This window comes from Lepisosteus platostomus, chromosome 6 (assembly GCF_059453375.1).
Source record: "Lepisosteus platostomus isolate fLepPlt1 chromosome 6, fLepPlt1.hap1, whole genome shotgun sequence".
NCBI classification, from domain to species: domain Eukaryota; kingdom Metazoa; phylum Chordata; class Actinopteri; order Semionotiformes; family Lepisosteidae; genus Lepisosteus; species Lepisosteus platostomus.
The window spans coordinates 14,590,946-14,612,828 of record NC_142616.1 but is presented as its reverse complement, the minus strand read 5'-3'; the positions used below and the strand labels follow the sequence as shown (position 1 = coordinate 14,612,828).

At 42.4% G+C, this 21,883-nt stretch overlaps 1 protein-coding gene across 4 annotated transcripts in view; it reads right to left on the bottom strand.

Moving 5' to 3' along the window:
* LOC148660511 (E3 ubiquitin-protein ligase TRIM69-like) overlaps nucleotides 1-11,699 on the bottom strand; it is an 88,704-nt gene extending 77,005 nt beyond the window's left edge. The window contains exons 1-8 of one of the 4 annotated variants that reach the window (XM_088637992.1): nucleotides 11,538-11,699; nucleotides 11,144-11,194; nucleotides 7,559-7,579; nucleotides 7,133-7,153; nucleotides 5,338-5,355; nucleotides 4,662-4,679; nucleotides 3,813-3,839; nucleotides 2,115-3,175 (exon numbers count right to left, since the gene is read on the bottom strand). In XM_088637992.1, the coding sequence (XP_088494118.1) occupies nucleotides 2,634-3,175; nucleotides 3,813-3,839; nucleotides 4,662-4,679; nucleotides 5,338-5,355; nucleotides 7,133-7,153; nucleotides 7,559-7,579; nucleotides 11,144-11,194; nucleotides 11,538-11,547 (708 nt within the window). In that variant the 5' untranslated portion in view covers nucleotides 11,548-11,699 and the 3' untranslated portion in view covers nucleotides 2,115-2,633. Of the gene's footprint in view, nucleotides 1-2,114; nucleotides 3,176-3,812; nucleotides 3,840-4,661; nucleotides 10,130-11,143; nucleotides 11,195-11,537 lie in introns of those variants that run through there. The other 3 variants (XM_088637993.1, XM_088637994.1, XR_015939793.1) reach the window with 3 other exon arrangements.
* Nucleotides 11,700-21,883: the final 10,184 nt, after the last annotated feature.

Below are 21,883 nucleotides of genomic sequence, written 5' to 3'. Positions count from 1 at the left end.
TGCAGGAGCATCTACTCTGAGGCTATTCAGTGTCTCATCTCAACTGTTATAAAACTATTTACAGTATTAAAGTATTTATTGGTAAATTGGTGGATTCTGTGTTCGATGTAGTGCATCATTTTATAGTATTTCGTATACTGTATGATACTGTATGTGTTTGTTATTCAGGAATATTTCTTTCTTTACTTTGAATCTTTTTGTAACACCACAAAAAATTTCCTTTTAACCCTTGAGGTTGGGTTGGTTTGACTTTGACTGGACTGGATTTCAATCCAGAGAAAGTTTGTTCTTCCATTTGAAGATTCCAAGGTGGCAGAGTGGTGAGCAATGTTGTTTCACATTGCTGCGGCCCTGGGCCTAATTCCTGGGGTGCTGTCTTTGTGGAGTTTGCCTGTTCTCCGTGTTCATGTGGGTTTCCTCCTGGTGGTGTCCTGTCCAGTGTGTCTGTGTGTCTGTGTGTCTGCCTGCTCTGTGATGGGGTGGTGTCCTGTCCAGGGTGTATCCTGTCTTGCTCCTGTTGCTTGTTGGGACTGGCTCCTGCCATGACCCTGAATTAGGAGAAGTGGTTAGAAGAGGTATAGATGGATGAGCAAATCCCCAGTGTGGATTTATTTATCTGTTAGGAAGCCAGTAAGAAGTTTACTGTTTGACTGAGAGTGTGGGTATCCACGTTTTTAGCATAAAGCAAAAGAACAAAATGTGGTACCAATATTGAACAAATTATATATTTAAGAAAGAAGAATACCATTTCATTGAGAAGCATGCTTTTTTAACACATAACAGATAAAAAAAATATTTATAAACAGCTACTGTCTTGTAGAGCAGGGGCATTTCCAGAATAAAGGGATAAGCAGCATGGGGGTGCAGTGATCAGGATTGCTGTGTTTCATTGCTGGGGTCTGGGGTTCAGTTCCAGACCTGGGGAGCTGTCTGCATGTATTATTCCACAAATAGACCTGAGGCCACCAATCATAAACTCACTTACATCTGCTGTACTGTGTGGACAATCTCTAAACAATCAGAGAAAGAGCATTCACTGGGGTCGTTTCTATTGTCTTATGTCCAACCGTTATGTGAACAAAGGAGATTTTTCAATATACTGATAATATTTATTTTAGCTTTCATTGTAATTTCAGTATCTTCCTCTCTTTGTCTTTACATTTTTGAGAGAGACTAGGAGGCAGTACAGCGGACAGGTTAAAATACAGAAAATGAACTGGACATTTTAAAACATAATTTATTTTTCTAAATAATCGGTTTTAGGATTTTTGCAGCCTTCACTTTTTGATTAGCAGCTTTGAAAGCATAATGATTTTCTTGAAAATCTCTGGCTGACAGTCCTCACTGATTTAATAATTCCAAGTTGCTTTTGGATATTGCTTCGCTAAATGTTATTTTTTCTAACTCTCACAGGCTGCGGGGATGTTTGAAATGCTTGCTCCTATAGAGAATCAGAAATCAGTGGAAAAGGAGATCGAGTAACGAAACTGTCTGATCAATAAACATAGCACAATATGCCTGCTAGTCCACAACACAACACAAACACAACAGCAAGTCAATGAACCCAAAATACACCATCGTTATTATACATGCTGCCCCTCCCACAGATATCCTACTCTATCCCGTACCTAGTTTCCTGTCCTTTGCTGTCCGGTGTCTCTCTCTCTGGGGCTATATATTTCCGTGTCTCTCATTCACCTTTACTCAGCATTGACGTTCAGATGTCCTGAGACCCACCGAGCATCCAAATCACCCCACATCCGCTGCATGAGGGCATACGACTCCTGCACTGCTGAGCCCGGGCTAACCCCCGTTCCTCCGCTATGCATAGGGTCTTTTTCTGCTCTCCTGTCTCTCCACGGTTCGTCCCTTCCGACATCTGTGAAACAGCATTGCTGCCTTTCATTGCTGGGGTCTGGGGTTCAGTTCCAGACCTGGGGTGCTGTCTGCATGTAGTTATTCCACATATAGACCTGAGGTCACCGATCATAAACTCACTTACATCTACTGTACTGTGTGGACAATCTCTAAACAATCAGAGAAAGTGCATTCCCTGAGGTTGTTTGTACAGTATTTTCTTAAGTCCGTTATGTGAACATAAGAGATTATTACTGTTTCAATATACAGGAAAACTTTATTTTAGCTTTCATTGTAATTTTAATACTTCCTCTCTTTGTCTTTACAATTTTGCTAGAGACTGAAAGGGCAGCAGAGGTGGCAGGTTAAAATACAGAAAAAACATATTTATTTTTCGAAATAATCAGCTTTAGAATTTATACAGCCTTCACTTTTTTATTAGTACAGTAACTTTGAAAGCAGAATGATTTTCATGAAAATCTCTGGCTGATAGCTTTCACAAATGTAATAATTCCATGTTGCTTTTGGATATTGCTGATCTACAGTAAATGTTATTTTTGTAACTCTCACAGGCTATGGTGATGTTTGAAATGCTAGATCCTATAGGGAATCAGAAATCAGAAGAAAAGGAGCTCGAGTCACAAAACTGCGTGATCAAAAAACAGAACACAATATGCATACTAGTCAACAACACAACACAAACAGAACAGAAAGTCAATGAACCCAAAATACACAACAGTTATTTTACATGCTGCCCCTCCTATAGATATTATGTGTCACTCAGGGGGACTGACAGGAGTGATGATCAGTGGGGCTGAGTTTTCACCCCCATCATTGGTACAGGGGCTGAAGAACGGGTAGATCTTCTCCCTGAAGGTGTCGTAAAAGGTGAACATGTGGGACCTGGCCTCCACGTTGTAGAAGGAGACCTGCCCCTCCTCGTAATCCACACACACCCCCACCTTCCGGGGCTTCTGGGCCAGCCGGAGCTCAACAGGGACAGTGGAATTTGCTGTGTATGTCCCACCCCTCAGCCACACAGTCCAGAAGCCAGCCTCAGGGCACAGTGTGATCTGCCCCTTCCTTTTGATGGACTCTCTGACGACTCCTAAAGTCCAGGCGGACTTATTTTTCACCTTCACCTCCCAGTAGTGTCGACCTGAGGTGAACCCATCCTTTCCCAGGACATCGACACAGGAAGTAAATCTCTCTGGACTGTCGGGGAGATCCTGTCGTATGTCACCATGTCTAACTTGTTTTCCATTCCTCGACACAATGAGATGGGGATGAGCTGTTCTGGGGTCCAGAGTCACGTCCACTATGGACAAGAAAGGAGACGAATGAGAAGATCTGTGGATGAACAGTGTTAAGTAATCCCAGTGCACTGAAGTGTATTTTAATGAGATTGATGAATGCTTGAGAAATTCCCTCGGGAGGGGGATCAGAATACCTCCTGGGTATCCCTGCCTGTCGTAAGAGGCGACTAAAAGGGTTGTGTCAGGAAGGGCATCCGACGTAAAACCATCTTGCCAAAACCATGGTTGCAAAAAACACAAAGCACATACCGGATCGGCCGGGGCCCGGGTTAACAACGTCCGCCATTAGTGCTGTGTCCCAACAGGGTACTAATGGAAATTATGCTACTGTGGGGAAAACTGTAGAGTGGGGGCTACAGAAAAGAAACAAGGTGAAGGGGCCTGGAAGGAATGTTAAGTCAATGAGAGTGGGGAGTTGGAATGTTGGCACCATGACAGGGAGAGGGAGAGAATTGGTTGAAACTATGGCAAGGAGAAAAGTGGAGATCTTGTGTGTGCAAGAAACCAAGTGGAAAGGAAACAGCTCAAGACACCTAGGAGAGGGATACAAGATTCTATATGCTGGAAAGAGTACCAAAATGAATGGAGTGGGTGTGATAGTGTGCAAAGAAGAATGCTTGAGAAACCAAACAGTCTCACCTGCATTCCTGCGTGCCCTCTCAAATTCTGTAAAGAGAAAGAAACAAAAGCTGAAAACTTTGTTCCAGAATTTTTGTTTGTGTTAGCTGGAGGAAGTAACAGGTGTGTCTTCACTGCTGTGTGTGTTGAGATGAGGTGTGTGAACAGGTGTGTCTCACTGCTGTCTGTGTTGAGATCAGGTGTGCAGCAGGATGATCTTGTGTGTCAGGGTGAGTATATCCAGCTGTGACATCAATGGCTACATATAATGGGGACACTGAATTGTATAAAGGCATCAGTCTTCTCATGGGACATAAAACCAAGTTTCTGACTCTATGTGTTCTTTAAAAACAAAAAAAACTGCTTAGCAAATATCAGAAACAACAGAGAGTTCAAGAACAGAAGGAGGAAATGAGAAAGGTAAAAGAGGATATGATGCTCATTGTTTTATTGGGGAGATGGGACCTAGAAGATCATTCAGGCTCCTGGGACAGTAAACCTGTCCCCCAAGGTGGGGATATTTCAGAAACTCCTCCCACATTTGGCCTGATCAGAAACAACCATATTGATGCTGTTTACACGTCAATGGCAGTACTTTATCAAATCGTTACAGACAAAGAAGCAGAATCTGAGAAACCTATTCACTAGGACAGCCACTGATGTCACAGCGGAGGAAAAAATCTCTGGAATTTAAGGGAACAATAAAACACAGACATTTTCTAATATGAAATTCAATAATTGCATTAGATTCTAATCCATACAGTATCTAAAGAAATATGTATTAAGTATATAGGTATAGCATAACTCACTTAGTAGAACACATCCAACTGAACCTTTTTGGCCGAGTAATACAAAACAGATTTTCCTTACCTGCAGGTCTGCATCTTTCTGTAAAAATAAGAAAAAAGGTATCAGAGATCTGGGAGGTTCTTTTTTCCTCGCCCTGTGCTGGCAGGGAGATGGCCGTGAACTCTCTTTCATTAGCTCACATCACATGCAGCCTGTAAACACTGATCTTCTAGTGATACTCAGCGCTGAGATGCCAACAGCACAGAAATCAGAGAGTTCAAGAACAGAAGGAAGGAACGACACAGAAGGGTAAAAGAGGATGTGTTGCTCACTCTTTTATTTGGGGAGATGGGATCTAGAAGATCATTCAGACTCCTGGGACAGTAAACCTGCCCCCCCAGGTGGGGATATTTCAGAAACTCCTCCCACATTTGACATGAACAGAAACAACCATATTGATGCTGTTTGCACGTCAGTGAGCGTGCTTTATCAAACCGTTACAGAGGACAAAGAATCTGAGAAACCTATTCACTAGGACAGCCACTGATGTCACAGCGGAGAAGAACATCTCTGAAATTTAAGGGAACAATAAAACACAGACATTTTCTAATATGAAATTCAATAATTGCATTAGATTCTAATCCATACATTATTTAAAGAAATACGTATTAAGTATACAGGTATGGTGTAACTTACTAAGTAGAACACATCCAACTGAACCTTTTTGGCTGAGTAAAACAAAGCCTATTTTCCTTACCTCTTGGTCTGCATCTTTCTGTAAAATAAGAAAAAAAATTCTGTAAAAATCAAATAACTGAGAGGTGCTTTTTTCCTTACCTTGTGCTGGTGGGGAGATAGCAGTGAACTCACTTTCTGTCTCGATCGTAATCCCTTCTATTGTAGTTGAGTACCTGCCCCCTGTTCTGTCTCCTTATTTAAGCCTGCTGCTCTTGCTATTCCTGGCCAGGAGTGACCCGACGGCATCGGCTTCACCACGGCGTCCTGACTATCAGAGCGCCTGGCCTCATTACCTTGGTTTTATTCCCTGTCCCTGTTCCAGATCCTGTTCTTGATTTTAACCGTGTTTGTCTTGTCTTGGATGGATTTTGGACTTCGGACTGCACCCAGGATTCCCCACTTGGACTGTCTGAACTTGTTTGGCAGAACCACGCCACCTGAGCACCGGATCACAGTCATCATGCCTCCCTGTCTATCAACCTGTCCTATCCTGCTGTACCTTCCCCTGATGTTCTTCTCCACTTACAGTACTTCCGGATTATACCGTCTCCATAGAGTCCTGAACTATGCTTTGTTACACTTTCATTATTTCACATTACATTCAGCCTGTAAACACTGATCTTCTAGTGATACTCAGCCCTGAGATACCAACAGCACATGCACACACCACTGCTGTCACTACTGCCACCACTGCACTACTACTGTCAGTACTACTGTCACTTTTGTCACTACTGCTCTCACTAATACTGTCACTTAAAATGTCTCTACTGTCACTTTTGCAGTTGCTACTGCTGACACTACTACCACTATATACTACTACTGTCTCTACAACATTTATTGCTACAGTCACTGCTGTCACTACTGTTGCTAATACTGTCACTATTACTGTGATTATTGCTGTCACTACTGCACTACTTTTGTCACTACATCTTTTCCTGCTACTGTCACTACAGCACTGGAACATTCCAATAATACTGTTGTCATGGCAGTAGTGAAAACAAACAGGATGATCTCTGTATTAATTCTTGAAATTACAAAGAACACCAACAATTAATACTGAAGAATCTATTTTCCTACATCATGTAGTGTATAACCTGGGAGATTCTTATTGTTTTTTTTTTCCTCTGCATTGTTTTTGTTTTCATTTTCTTATTAATATTTCACTCAGCATAAGAATCTCTGGTGTGGATCTGATCTTATTCTGATTACTTACAGATGTTGGCTACCAGCTGTTGACTTTGCTCATCATACCGCTTACATAGTAATTTTACAGAATTTTAATTTAATGCACATAATCCCAGGAAAACCATCCCAAAACACAAAATACTGTTTATTTTAATAATGTTCTGGCTTGTGAGCTGGTAATAAGGCCGGCAAGGTGGAGCAGTGGTTAGCATTGATCCTTTCCAGCATTGACTGCATTGTGTCTCTGTCCAGTTAGTCTGCTCTTTCAGGAATCATGAAAATGAAGTTCTGCAACACTTGTACATGTGATTTGCATGAATCGGAAATCCGAGGACCTGACTCTATGTGGTAATTAAAAATTACCAAGGGTGTTTCTCGAAAAGAGTAGGGGTGTTAGCCAAGTGTCCAAGATAATAATTTTAATATTATCCACATAATCACAGGTAAACCATCCCCAGACACCAACATCTGTTTAGTTTAATAGTTTCTGAGCTGGTAATAAGGCCGGCAAGGTGGAGCAGTGGTTAGCATTGATCCTTTCCAGCATTGACTGCATTGTGTCTCTGTCCAGTTAGTCTGCTCTTTCAGGAATCATGAAAATGAAGTTCTGCAACACTTTGGCTACTCACCCAGGTCCACAGCAAGCTGGCCTGCAGGCAAAATAAAGGAAAGCATGTGTTGGACGGGTTTTAAAATTCATTTAAACTGAGATTCTTGTTTAATGAGCATACAGTACAGTTTGAATACTAGACCCTACTTATATTGAAAATCTTGAAAAACATCTCACTTTTGTTTAGCAGGTGTCGTAATCCATTGTGACCTACATTCTATACAAAGCTTCCTTTAAGTGTAGATTCAAAGGAAACAGCAGATGTAATGGCATGCATGTACAAGAAATAATAGTGTTATTGTCACAGCTTTCAGTGTTGTAGAAGCACACCTGCACATACAATATGTGTACCAAAGAATCTAATATGTATCTTTTTAAACTTACTGACTCGTCAGGAGAAAAATAGCAATGTTAAAACACAAAGGCACACAAACAAACTACTTACACAGTAGTCTTGGAAACTCATCTGCAGGTGAAACACAAAAGTCAGACAGGTTTATGTCCTGCTTTAGCAATACAGAACTAGCCACTGCTTTCTCTTAAAAGGAGTAGGATGGTACATATCAAATATTATAGGTTATGCTTATTTCAAAACTGTTGAGGCAAAGTAATCTACATCACATTATAAAGTTAGTGGAAATGTGCAACCATTATATCAAATGTTTGGAACAGTGTAATATACTGCACAATGCAGACTTCACACCTGTGGTGCTCATGTTAAACATTTTTGAACAGTGAGACGATACACAGATTTTTCAGAAGGACTGTACAAAAGTAATACAGCAAGGATGTCATATTGAGCACTTTGTGTTTAAGAAAGACTATTTTCATTCACCTAATCTATGTTTGCAAACTGATGAACTCGCCAAGTTAATGTCTGCATGGCTACTTAACTAGTTAGATTTGAGATTTCCTTAAGAAAATTTAGTTAACTTTAGTTAACTGAGACGAGCCAGTCTTTTTGAATTTGATATAAACAGCTGACATGCGTATTCTTTATACAGTACATATGTATATATATGATTCAGTCACAGAAACAGGAGAGCCTTCAGAATAAAAAAGAAGAGAGAAAAAAGAGAATTTAGGGAGGCAGCTAATGGGAGTGCATCGCTTCATAACTGGGGCACAACTAGTGGTAAATGGTCATCAAAAAAGCCAGTTCCTTAGGCTACATTCTACGTACACCTCAGAAACAGAACGATTACATCGGTAAATATTGTATGACTTAAGTTTTGATGAAAATCAAAACTGCCTGTAGCCTATTTACAAAAAATATACAGTCTATGTGTGTAGTAATTCCATTCCATCAAATTCTTTGATTTGATGTGCTATCATGTGAACTCTTGCTCTTAAGATGGAAAGAGATTGCATTTGGTATTGCATGTAATTGGTAACTTTTTTATGCTTTGTCCTCTTGTTAAGATGTGTTACAAAAGGAACTTTTCTGGTTCTTCTCTCTCCAACATCTCTCTTCTGGACTCAACATCCCTTAATAAACTAGATACGCACATGAAACCCACCACATCTATTTTAGATCCCATTCCCACCACTTTATTTCAGTCCTGTTTCTCTTCTCTCTGTCCCGTTGTCCTCAATATTATAAATGAATCCTTGAGCACTGACATTGTACCAACGGTCCTCAAAACTGCTGCCATTACCCCCGTGCCAAAAAAGCCTAACATGGCTCTCGACAATCTAAACAATGTTCTCCCCATCTCCAACTTACCCTTTCTTCCAAAAATTCTGGAACGTGCTGTCACATTTCAGTTACCTAACCACCTCATGACAAACAGCCTTTTCGAACCCCTCCAATCTGGCTTCCGTCAACTTCACAGCACAGAAACTGCCCTGGTCAAAGTCACTAACGATCTTCTAATAGCTTCTGATTCTGGTTTTCTTTCTATACTCATCCTTCTTGATCTCAGTGCTGCTTTTGACACTGTTGACCATAACATCTTACTTTCTCATCTTGAGACTGTGTTTGGAGTTTCTGACACTGCTCTCAAGTGGTTCAAGTCTTACCTCACTGATCGCTGTCACTTTGTCTGTCTTAATGGGTATACAGTAGGTCTGAAAGTGGTCTTGTTAAGTCTGGTGTTCCTCAGGGCTCGATACTGGGCATTTACATGTGAAGAAATTATTCTTAATTCTTCTATAAGTCTTTGATATCTTAAACACTTGTCTTGAAACTTTCCACTCCAGCAGTTGTGAAAGTATGTAGTTCCAATTTGTCTGTATATGCTGAACTGTCATGTCTGTTGTAATCGCAAGGCATAACTGCCATATGTTCCTGGCAGTGTTACAAAAACAATGAGAAACTTGCTTAACTCTTCTTCATGTCCACAGCCGATGTCAAATCCCTTTTATGGACAAGTTTTACAGACTTTACTGTACAAAAAGACCACTCTTTGTAATACTTCTTTGAGTCTGGCCTGCAAGAGGTAGGCTCCCATATGCATATGTAATAAAGAAGACTTCTGCTACACTGACACCCAGATTGCTGTCATTTGTTTGACACAACACATATTTCCACTTGGTCAGCTTTTAAGATCACATGGCCTCAGCTATCATTTCCATGCTGATAATACTGATGATACATCCATACCAAACCTGACACTGATGTGGCTTTCTCTATTTTATCTAATTGCATGTCTGACAAAAACTTGGATGATTCAAAATTTCTTTCATCTGAACTGCGACAAGACTGAAGTCATGCTTATCGGCACCCCCCATCAACTTTGTAATGCCAATCCTGTAACCCTATCTGTAGATGGTTCTGTACTTGAGCTTCAGTCTAAATGAAAAAACCTAGGGGTGATATTCGATTCTGGCTTAACATTCGACCCACATGTTCAGCATATTTTTTAAACATCTTTTTTTCACCTCAAAAATATTTATAGATTACGCCCTATGTTATCACTCATATGCTCAGTAGAGGGTGTATAATATATTGTCTGTTAATCAAACAGCAATTATGTTAATCAGCAATTATGGACAAACGTTTTTTGCCAAGGTTGTGAATATTATAATGCCTCTGAAGTCACATCCAAACTTCCTGTAAAATTAAAAAACACAGAAATACAAGTGGGCACTGATTTGCATCCAGGATACTCTAATGTAACAAATCCTGCCCCGGAAAGTGCCCCTTCTCCCCTTTTGAGCCACTGCCCACAAAAAGGTCTCTGCACTTCTCTGCTCTACCACCATTACCCTTCTTCTTAAGGACAAGGAAGCCCTTTCTTGTTTATCTTTGATTTCCTACACCTGCCTCCGGTTCCAGCCCCAGTCCTACAAAAGCCAGACGCTCCTACCAGCCTGGGCTCAGCTTTGGAAGATGGACACCTGGAAGCCTGTTTAGCAGTGAGTCCAGGAGGGCCTTGATGGCATCGACTTCACAACTGGCTCCTGACCATCTGGGTCCAGGGCTGGGAGCGCCTGGCCCCGTTACCCTCTTTATTCCCCCGACCCTTCGCCGGATCCCACTCCGGCTTTTTCCTAGTCTTTTTCTCTCACTCCCTTCTGCCATCTGCATAAGGTCCTGAAGAAGGCTTTGTGACACTACCACTACCACTGTCAGTACTACCATTGTCAGTACTACCACTACCACTGTCTCAACTACTGTAACATTACCACTGTCTCTACTACCACAATATACTACTGTCTCCCAACGTGCCGCCCATAACTGTTTACAGTACACAACAATTCATGTCCATTACAGGAAGTAGATACCTGCTTATTCAGAATTGTAGGTATTAATAACTCAGCAACAGTTTTACAATATGCAAAAACCAAAAAAAATTAAGTTAGTTAGCAAAAGCTCCAGCAAAGTCATCTGCAGGCAAAGGAAAACAGAGGATAGAGATTTAATAGGTATTGTGTTACTGAGTTTTCAACTAAAGGAGTAGATCAAAAATCATTTTGTTCTCTCTGTATTTTCTTAATTCAAAACATTCTGAGAGGATGGCAGGTTCTGACAAGATGGCAGCTCTTCTGAAATATTGAAAATGTTAAATAAATGTTAAATATTCACCGTCCTCATCCTCATCTTCATCATCATCCTCGTCCTCGTCGGAAGAGTCATCTGTCAATGACAATGAAGGAAAATGTCAGTACGGGTGAAACACTGATGACTGCAGTAACAGTCCAGGGCTCCACACTCTCACAACCAGACTCCAGCACACAGCTGCCACCCAGCAGGTTTCATGATCTTTCTGACCTACTGCAGTACAGTCAGTATCATTGCAGAGGTGTATTTATAAAATATAAATGAACACTTTTCTTTTGTTTTTCTTTCATGCATAGATCACGGTGCATACAACACAATGTACATATACAGTATATCATAGTACTTAGATTTTAACTATTCTGTGAAGTAGAGAACCAAAACATAAATCTGATTTAAAATAATCACCTTTAGAACTTACCAACTTTCATCCTGTTTTCCAGATCTGAAGCGATTTTGTTTTCGTGAATGTTACGCAGAATTTTAATTGTGTTTTCAACTGCTCCATGTTCCTGATAGACAGCAATCAGACGTGTTGCCAGGTCTACTGTATCATATTTTTCGACTTCTGCTCTAAGGAACTGGCAATGAGCTTCTCCTTGAATTTCTTCAACCTGTCTGAATCCAGACTGTCCAGGCTGTCCATGATCCGGTCCTTGATGGTTGAGCTCATTTTCTATAAATCTCTTCTCCAATTCCTCTGTGGATATTTATAGTACTGTAGCGGCGAGGCTTATTAATAAGAAAGAATTAAGTGTTCTGAGCTTTCCCAAATGAGGCCCCATTTCTCTGTTCATCTCTGTGGTGCAGCCACAGAGAAACTATTCATGCAGGCTGATTTAAGGTTCCTTTGATAAAGGACAGCTCCCAAAGGGGGATGCACTTAGCTAAGCCTGGCTATCATGATCAATGGTCATCCATTGGTGCCTATCTGTCCAGGGAGTGCCAGTTGGACATCTGGACTGCATTCCTAAGTGTCAGGAGTAAGTGACTCATATCTCACCTTGATCAACCAATCAGGGACTGGTAGGGCCGAGTAACCCACGTGGGACTCTGATGCCCATGGAACTTTCAGCCAATCAACGAGCTGAAGTTCCTTCAGGTAAAAACAGGCAACACAGAGAGCCTGAGAGATTCAGTAAGATTCAGAAGGGATTCTGTGGAGAATTCTGTGGACTATTCTAAAGGGAATTCAAAGGAGAATTCCAGGGCAGGACGGCCCAGGAGCAGAAGGCTCCCAAGGGCAGGACATTCTCGCAGCGCGCCTCCTGACCATCCTGAGACTCAGCCCGGACAACCACGGAACGACCAGTGTGTCCGAGTGCTAGAACTTTCCTTTGTTCTAAGAGTCTAGAGCGGAGATTGCCAGAGAGTAACCAGAGGATCCACCCGAGGTTAGCATCAGCAGCAGGCCTCGTGAACAGGTCGGAACTGTGGACAGCTGAATCACTATTCAGAACTAGCTCTTCATCAGGAACGAACCAGTCCTCTTCCTGACTTGCTGGGACCCACAGTCATCTTTTCTCCTGTGCAAAAACTTTGCTAGTTAAAGCCAACACTAACTAGCCGGTCAGTGAACATCAGCAGCGCACCATCGCAAGCAGCACAGCACAGCCTTGCACCGAGCCAGAGAGTGCGGATTGGACAGCAACAGCCTGCAACTGTTTCTTTGTGCCCGCAGGAGATCTGAATCCCCAGAGATTGGATGAGTATTCAACTTCAATGCATTACAGCTTGAGAATTCAATTGTTATCCCAACCAGTTGATATCAATTTAATTTCTAAGAGTTATGTACTTGTTTTGAGTATCTAATGTAGAAGTTATAACAAAGTTCATTTACGAAAAGGTCTTAATGAATGATATACTGAACGTATGTCCTCTTGATATGTGTAACACTTTGTAACTGATGGAATATATATCTTTTGTATTCTGATAACCCTTTCGATAAGATCTGTTAGGTTTATATGCATATTCTACAGATGCAGCCATTCAAAATGGGTGAGGTATTTCGCGGCATACCCCGGTGGGCGTGTCGCGGTGTCACGCGGTATCACGTGGTGTCACGTATCATTTGACGCTCTGCCGGAAACTATCCGGCGTCGCCTTGTAAAACCGCCAGGGGGAGCTTAACCTCTCATTTACAGCATTTGAGCCTTTAATTTTGAACTGTGTATTACAGCATGTTAATCATCAGTCATTAAAATGTTGGTATATTTTATGAAAGCAAGATTGCTCAGTTGGACAAAAGTACACAACCTACCTTTATCAGAAATATTTATGCATCAAAGCCTTTACTGAAGATATTACTAATAGTATTAATAATGGATGACTTTGGACAAGCTGTATACTTGGAAAAATACACACCGGTATTCCATTTCTCCCTAAACATTGTAAGCTTCGAAGTCTTTAACTAACGTGATACCGGAGTCAACAAGCATACTTTTAGAATTTGATTAAAAGGGAATATAATATGGAATCGCGTATCTAAAGAATTTAATAACGGTATGATTATATCCGTGTACTGCGACAGGGCTGTGTAGGGCTGTTTCGCCTGCCTGTTTATGCGAGCTGTCTTGTAGCCTACTGGTCTAGGTGCGTGACTACCAACTGGCAGGTTGTGTGTTTGAATCCAGCTGGTGCTGGACTTTTCATTTTTATTTATTTATTTATTTTTTAATCGCGTAACATAAACATATTACCGTATGCAAACTGTACTGTATACAGTATGTATATGTATATTTAATGTCTTAACTGTGCCCATTTAAGTATTGAATATTCATATCTAATTTTACCACTGAAGGGAAATCTTAGTAGCTGAGCATAAAAAAATAGGAGCATACTGTAACGCGTGTGAAGGCCATAAACGATATTAATTTTGGAACATAAACATACAGTATATGGCTGGTCTCGGTACTTTAAAGAAAAAAATACACACCAGTATTCCATTTCTCCCTAAATATTGTAAGCTTCGAAGTCTTTAACTAACGTGATACCGGAGTCAACAAGCATACTTTTAGAATTTGATTAAAAGGGAATATAATATGGAATCGCGTATCTCAAGAAATTAATAACGATATAATTATATTCATGTTGCAAAAGAACTGCAACGGACATAAAAACTCCCTTGCTTTTAACAGAGCGTTCCATAATTTCTAACTACGAAAATGCCAGGTGAAAGGATTTGTAAACATATTTTGTTAAAGCAAGTCAGTTTTTTCCGCAACACATAAAATACATTTTTCCAAGAAAGTTTAGCCTTTGTCACTAATGAAACCACTAAATAAAGACATAAATATAGAAATCTTAAGATTTGTTTTATTTAATGTTGGTAGCAGGATGAACTGTCAGAGTGTATATTTTGTTGCAGAGTTGCTGCAAGATGTTAACAATGAAAAGGGTATTTAGAAATGAGTTATTTCAAGATGAAAAAGAAAATATACACGAAACATGGTTTCATTATCACCAGAATCGGTCTTGAGATATTTTTAACTTGATTTACAGTATTTGAGAGGTATGTCTTAACACCGATACTACAGTGCTTAAGTACTGCTCACGTATATGTTTCTAGGTTTATATTATGCATTTCATACGGTCAAATTACTTTTGAGCAACTAATAAGAAGCGCGAAACAGTATGCGTTTTAGTTTCGTTTTGTGCTGGGACCCGTGGATTGATTAGAGATATCAAGTACATACAAGCCATTTTTTAAATGTTGTAGTTCGTCTTGAAAAAATGTTACGAGTACATCATCTATCAACAATTACACAGGTTCTGTTTCCATATTGCGGATTTTGGTTACGTAATATTATTTTCTAGATTTCACGTTGTGAATATATGATTTGGGCAAACAGAGCTGCAAAGAAGTACATTATTGGTTGTTGTTTTTTTTTTTTTGCAGTTTTATCTAGAACAAGCGATGCTTAAACCTTTGTCTGATTCTTGTGAAACTATCCACACGACAGTTACAGTACCTAGGAGTTGACTCCAGTGATGTCACTGATGGGATGTTTCTAAAAATCCATCCTCTGTAAAACGTCTTCTCTAGTTGTCCTGCATATGTATTCGCTAATGAAGCTGTGTGTTCTGAGCCTGGATCTCTACATTTCTGTATGAACCAGCTTAGAGGGCTAAAGACAGCTTGTGTTTAAATTGAGTGTAAGGCAATTTATGCTTCTAAAGTCATGGTCAGCATTTATTTTTGTACTGTGCTGTAAACTTGTTCTGTGCCAAGTCACATTATTTTATAGCGTTTTTATAGCGTTATCAAATCCGGTGGCGCTGTGTGTTACTGTAGTTTCCTGACTCCCATGTCACATGGTCTGTGATTGAAACCTGTAAAACCGGTTTAATTCGTCTAACACAATTTTAATACATGCTAACATATTGACTTGAATAATGTTAATCCTCCAAAAACACAGGAAAGTGTATGACAAAAAACAAGACAGCCTCTGAACCTTTGCCTTTTTTATTATTTGCTCAGCAGTTATTCCTCTACTGTAATGCTTAGACTTTGAAACTCGATTACAGGAAAATCACTTTCAAACTCAAAAGCACTGCTGTTGCCTTGCAAACACACTGCATTGCTGTAGTTCGAATGAGCTATAAAAGAGTGGACCCTTCATACACTGCCATCCCAATGGGCCTGCAGGGCTCAGACACCAGTGAGCAGTTCTCACAATTAATGTACCTCTGACAGTAATCACTGTTAGAGTGATCTGGGTTGAACTGTGGCTGTTTGGGCTCAGAGACCAGTGAACAGGCATGGGGTTGTCCAAGCTGTACAAGAGGAAAGTGTCAGAATCCCACAAGACAGCATCATCAACCTGGAGCAGAGCAGGAATTCCAGGTGGACAGTGAGTGTGTATGAATTTATCAGTGACCACAGACACGCACTTCTGACCTCTGACATTCACAGGAAATACTTGTTGATCAACCCTGCTGATGACAAATTTTGATCTGTGGAGTCCATTTACCTCGAGTGTGTTGCAGTTGTAAGAGTTCTTTGGATGCTTAAAATATACATTAGTCCAGTGGAGACCTGTTTGATGGTTTTGATTAGGAATCAATCAGCAGAACAACGAGGAGTCTTCAGAAGGATTCACAACACACTGAACACATTTATTGATACAGAAACAATGTGTACATAAAAGCATTTGGGGTAAACACACGAGAGTCGGCTTAGATACAGACGGCAACTCGTTGTCATGCCCTCTGCAGCCAGAGGGCCCTCCTTCTCTCTCCTGTCTCTCATTTCCGGTTCTCTGTTGTGCTTCCGGTGTTTCTCCCTCTCTGGGGCTATATATTTCCGGGTCTTTCAGTCTGCCGGGTCTCAGCATTGACGTTCGGATGTCCTGAAACCCGCCTAGCACCAGGTCGCCTCACGTCCGCTACCTGTGGCATAGGTTTCCATACGGCTTCTCCAGAATAGCTGAGCCCAGGCCTTTTTCCCGTCTCTCCGCTACGCATAGGGTCTTTTCGCTCTCCTGCCTCTCCACGGTCTGTCCTTTCCAACATCCCTGTCACTCATCACATGAGAATTATCAAACTATAGCATGTTAGAAGAAATGGTACATACAACAAGGATAATACATACAGTACAAGATCAATTACACTAGCTCCTTCTCACTATCTTCTATTCTACTATCTTGCAGTCTTATTAACACATCAACATTCAGGTTCTCATAAGTAAAACCTTCTGCTTAAGTGAATTAAATTGGTATTAATATGTGTTATATAATAATTGAATTCTCAAGGACAGTAACAATCAATATTAAATTTTACTCATCCATAAACATGGATTAGTAACTCCCGCACAGAAGGATGGGGGAAGAGCTGACTGTGTCAGTCACAATGATGCTCTGTTGCAATGATGTCCAGAGCGGTGACTTTTTAGTAGTCACGCCAGAGTGATAGAAACACAATTTTCTCCCCAAATAGCGGATACAGTACATTCAAGTCCAACTGTATTGCTGCTGACATTAAGCTACTGTAGCTGCTGCAGGCTAGACCTCGGGCAGAATTCTGTCTTTACGTACTGGGTTATTCTCAAACTTGGAGCTTCCGAAAAAAGTTTAAATCCCAAAGTTTAGACAACAAGTGTGGCCGGAATGTGGTTCTGTTGTCAGTCAGCCAAGTTAGTTCGGCCGAGAGATGGGGGAAAGTATAACGAAACCGTTCTTTCCAGACACTATGCGGACGACGGGGTGGAGTGAGGAAACACTAGGAAAAAGTCATGCAGGAATCAGGAATGAATACGGGGGGACCTGTCCAAGGTGTGCAGGCGTCCAGGAGGATGTGTCCGGAGCAAACCATTCAGAGGTAATCCAGACGGGGAATCAAAAAATGGGCAAAGTCCAAAGCCGGGCGGTCCATCCGAGAACAGACAGGTTAAAAACAGGAACCGGGTCGGAACCGGCAGGGAGAACAAGAACAGGAACAGAAACTTAAAAACATAATGTAGCCAGGTGATTACAGGTCCCGGGCTCGCATGATATGGGAATCAGATGCAGAGCCTCGAACTGGATGGGTGTCTGGTTTTTAAGGGGGACGGGAAGGAGGCTGGAACAAGGGGCAGGTGCACAAAATCAGGTCCGAAGTAAAAGAGCTGGAGCGCCCTTAAGGAGGAGGGACTACAATCGTGACAGAAAGTTAATGGTGTTGCACAGCTTTTTAACTGGGGAAAATACAGGCAGTTCTGACTCCCACAAAGCGTGCTATGAAAGACCCTATACATGACGGTATAATCTGGAAATGTCTGGAGAATGACATCAGAGAAGACACGGTGAGGAATGGATGGGATGACGGACAGGGGGGCAGTGAAGACTGTGATCTGGTGCATGGGGGGAGTGCAGGCGAACAAGTCCGAAAAGAAATCCAATGGGGGAAATCAGGGCACAGTCCAAGGTTCAGGTGCCGGGAGATCCAACAGAGAAGAAGACAATTAAAGCGAGCTAAATTAAAGGGACAGGGAAGTGGGACCAGGAACACGAAGGGTTAAAACCATAACGGGACAGGGCTCTCCGAGCCCCGGACTCAGTAGGTCAGGACGTTTGGGGAAAAGGCCTTGCCCTCAGATAGGTGGGCCTTCAGACGTCCGTCTTCTACAGCTGAGCCCTAAACTGTGGAGACACCGGGCTTAAATAGGGAAACGGGGATAGGAAACAGCTGGGATAAATAAGGCTGGGGAACACAATGAAAAAGGTAGGAGCGCCCTCTCGGGGAGGGATAGTTGGTGATTGGTCAAGAAGCTACCAGGTGGTCCCCATTCCCCTCAGGGAAACCCTGATTGGTTGGTCATCTTGTTGGATGGTTGACCATGGCTTGTAGTTTTAAGATTATGTCCAGCCAAGATGTGGGGAGCTGAGAGAGGGTGGAGTGGTGCAACTGTGGCTAAGGATCTGTGCCTGTGGCTGGAAGGTTGCCGGTTCAAATCCTGTGGATGGCAGAGGAATCCTACTCTGTTGGGCTTCTAACCCCAGCTGGTCCAGGGGTTCTATACAATGGCTGACCCTGTATTCTGACCCCAAGCTCCTCTCCATGTCTGTGTGTCTCATGGAGAGCAAGCTGGGGTCTGTGAAGAGAATTCCTAATGCAAGAAATTGTCTATGGCCAATAAAGTGATCTTATGTCTATGGCTCTCTGCTGGACATCCAGGAGCTAGCAATGAACATCCATTTTAGGGAGTATGGACAACTGGATCTGGATTGTCCTAGGAAAGATCCTTATCCAGATGACAAAAACTCATCTTCCTCACTTCCCACATGCAAAGACCATTAGATCATCCTGCAGCTGAGATCACAGAGAGGCTCCTCTTTAGAAACATTCCTGTGACCAGCAACAGGCTGCAGGTCAGGGCATGCAAACCTTACTAGAACTCTTTAATAACACTTAATCTAGGTGCAATAATAGGCCTTGTCACTATACTTGCAATGTATATTTTCCTCTACATTTTAAAAACATTTTAAAGGTGCTGTATTGTAATACTTTTGATAGAAGTATCTGCATTTGCTGTACAGACAATTTTGAAGAACCAATTTTTAGCTCACACAAGAAGCATGGAGGTGAGGTGTCAGTGTTTCTGTTTCATTTGTGGTATCTTCAGTCCGCTTTCCTCTTTGTTACAGCCTTTTCATATTAACCACAAGCTTGCTTGTCATTAGCAATAAACCTCATGACTAAGATGGAAAAATACATTTTTATGAACATTTATCTTCATTATTTTATTGAGATACACTGATAAATTACATAGAAAAACTATAAAGAAAAAAACACATGAAACAAGCATGAAACAAGACAAATGAAGGTTAACAGGACAATAAAAGCGCTATAAAGGTAAATATTTTACACACAGAATAGCACAGAGGTGAGGTGTCAGTTTCTGAAAGCTTTTAGAGCACTGTGATCACGTGACCATGCACGTTGACTTTGACCTGCAAGTTCAAGCGCTGTGCCGCTAGTGCGAGAGTAACAATTCTGCAATTTTGTTCCTCTGTTTGCCCGGGTGTGGGATAGAAGCAACAATCTCATAATAAGATGAGGCATTCAGAGCTAGAGCAGACGTACAGACACAGAAGGAAGGGCTGAAATAAACTGAGTGTATATATATATGTATATTGTGTGTGTTTGTTTACTCTTTCAGGAATCATATTGTGATAGTGTCAGTAGAGTAAGGATGCTGCCTGAGCACCGGCAGAGCGCGTGCTGTCTTCCATGCGGTGTGCCAGTGTGTAGACGTCTGCAGAGGTATCAGTTCTCTGCTACAGGAAAGAAACCTCTCTCTGAGTGGAGAAATTAGTTTGTATCGCCAGTGAGGGGGAACACAATCAGTTCTACCATGAACGCTGTCTGCGGGCGCGTGGGGATCTTAAATCGCAGCGCTATTAGCGTTAGGTGTGGAAGCTGCGCATTCCCACGTGCCGCAGAGTAGGAATTGCAGTGGGAGGTGTGTTCCACTGTCACATACCCTCCCCCTCAGCTTGGAGGGGATCCCCTAAGCGTCCAATTGATGTTGTCGGAAGAGGGCATCCGCGTTTCGGTGGGAAATCCCCGCCCGGTGTTGTACCACGAAACGATAAGGTTGTAGGGCAAGGAACCACCTGGTCACCAGGGCATTTTTCTCTTTGTTAGACTTCATCCAGGTGAGCTGTGCATGATCTATAATGAGGGTGAATTCCCTGCCCAACAGGTAATACCTCAGTGTTTCGATTGCCCACTTGACCGCCAGACACTCCTTCTACACAACAGCATATTTATGCTCCCGGGACAGTAGCTTTCTGCTCAAGTATAGGACAGGATGTTCTTCGCCATTAAAGTCTTGAGATAGGACTGCCCCTATGCCCTTTTCGGAGACGTCCGTTTGAAGGATGAACCTCTGTTGAAAGGTAGGGACCCTTAAGACTGGATCCTGGCATAAAGCGACCTTTAGCCGCTTCCTGGGTCCAGCGCACAGTCTGGGGAGCTGCCGTGCGCGTGAAATCGGTCAGGGGTGCAGCCCTCTCGGCAAGGCTGGGAATAAACCGGCCTTAATAATTTAAAAGCCCCAGGAAAGCCTTGATTTGGGTCTTCGATTTTGGTATCGTCCAGTCCCGGGTGGCCTCTATCAGGCGTTGAAAGATGGTGGGGGCTCCATGGAAACCGAAGGGCGACACATTGTACTGGTAAAGCCCCATAGGAGTCGAAAAAGCGGTCTTCGGCTTTGTTGGGCTCGACAGGGGGATTTACCAATAACCTTTTGTAAGGTCTAAGGTGGTAATAAATTTGGCCTTGCCCAGCTTCTCCAGGAGCTCATCTATCCGGGGCATTAGGTAGGCATCAAAATGGGAGACGTCATTGCAGAAACGCCAGGAACCGTCAGGCTTCAGGGTGAGCACAACGGGCCTGGACCAGGGCCTGTGGCTTTCCTCGATGACGTCAGCTCCAACATCCTGGGGGGGAGAGATTTGGAGAGAGAGAAATTATATCCACGGTAGAGGAGGTAGAGTCACTGGCCAGCAATGCAGGGATTGTCTCCTCCACATGGGGTTCTCTCCAAGGTTTCAGGGCGTTCACGAGGTATATCTTTTTTACGGTGGTCCGGATGGTATACCCTGTATGTGACTGGCTCGGTCCGTTCGCAGATTTCGTAGGGTCCCTGCCATCTCCCGTAAAGCTTGCACTCCGGTGAGGGCAGTAGCAGCATTACACGATTCCCAGGGAGAAAAATCCTTTGCTGCACTGAACGATCATAGCACTCCTTTTGTCTGCCTTGCGCTCGCTGTAGGTGATCCCCCGCTAGTGGTGCAAGCCTGTCCTGAAGGGAATGGACATAATCGAGCACATTGTGGGACGACAATCGCTGTGACTCCCAAACTTCCCAGGCGACATGCAAGATTCCTTGGGTGTTCTCCCATATAATAACTCGAAGGGGGAGAACCCTGTGGAGGCTTGGGGTACCTCTCGGATGGCAAATATCAGGAGAGGGAGGATTAAGTCCCAGTCTTTCCTGTCGGCTTGCAAGACCTTTTTCAGCATCTGCTTCTGGGTTTTATTAAAATCTCTCCACCAGCCCGTCTGTTTGTGGATGCTGTACTGAAGCTCTCAGGAATTTTATGTTCAGGAGTTTAGCTTTCTCTTGCATCAGGTGTGAAGTGAACTGAGTTCCTTGGTCAGTTAATATTTCTTTCGGCAAGCCAAAACAGGTGAAGAGATTTACCATCTCCTTAGCGATGCTGGTGCTGACGGCCCTACGTAGAGGTATCGCCTTCGGATACCTGGAGCGTAATCCACAAT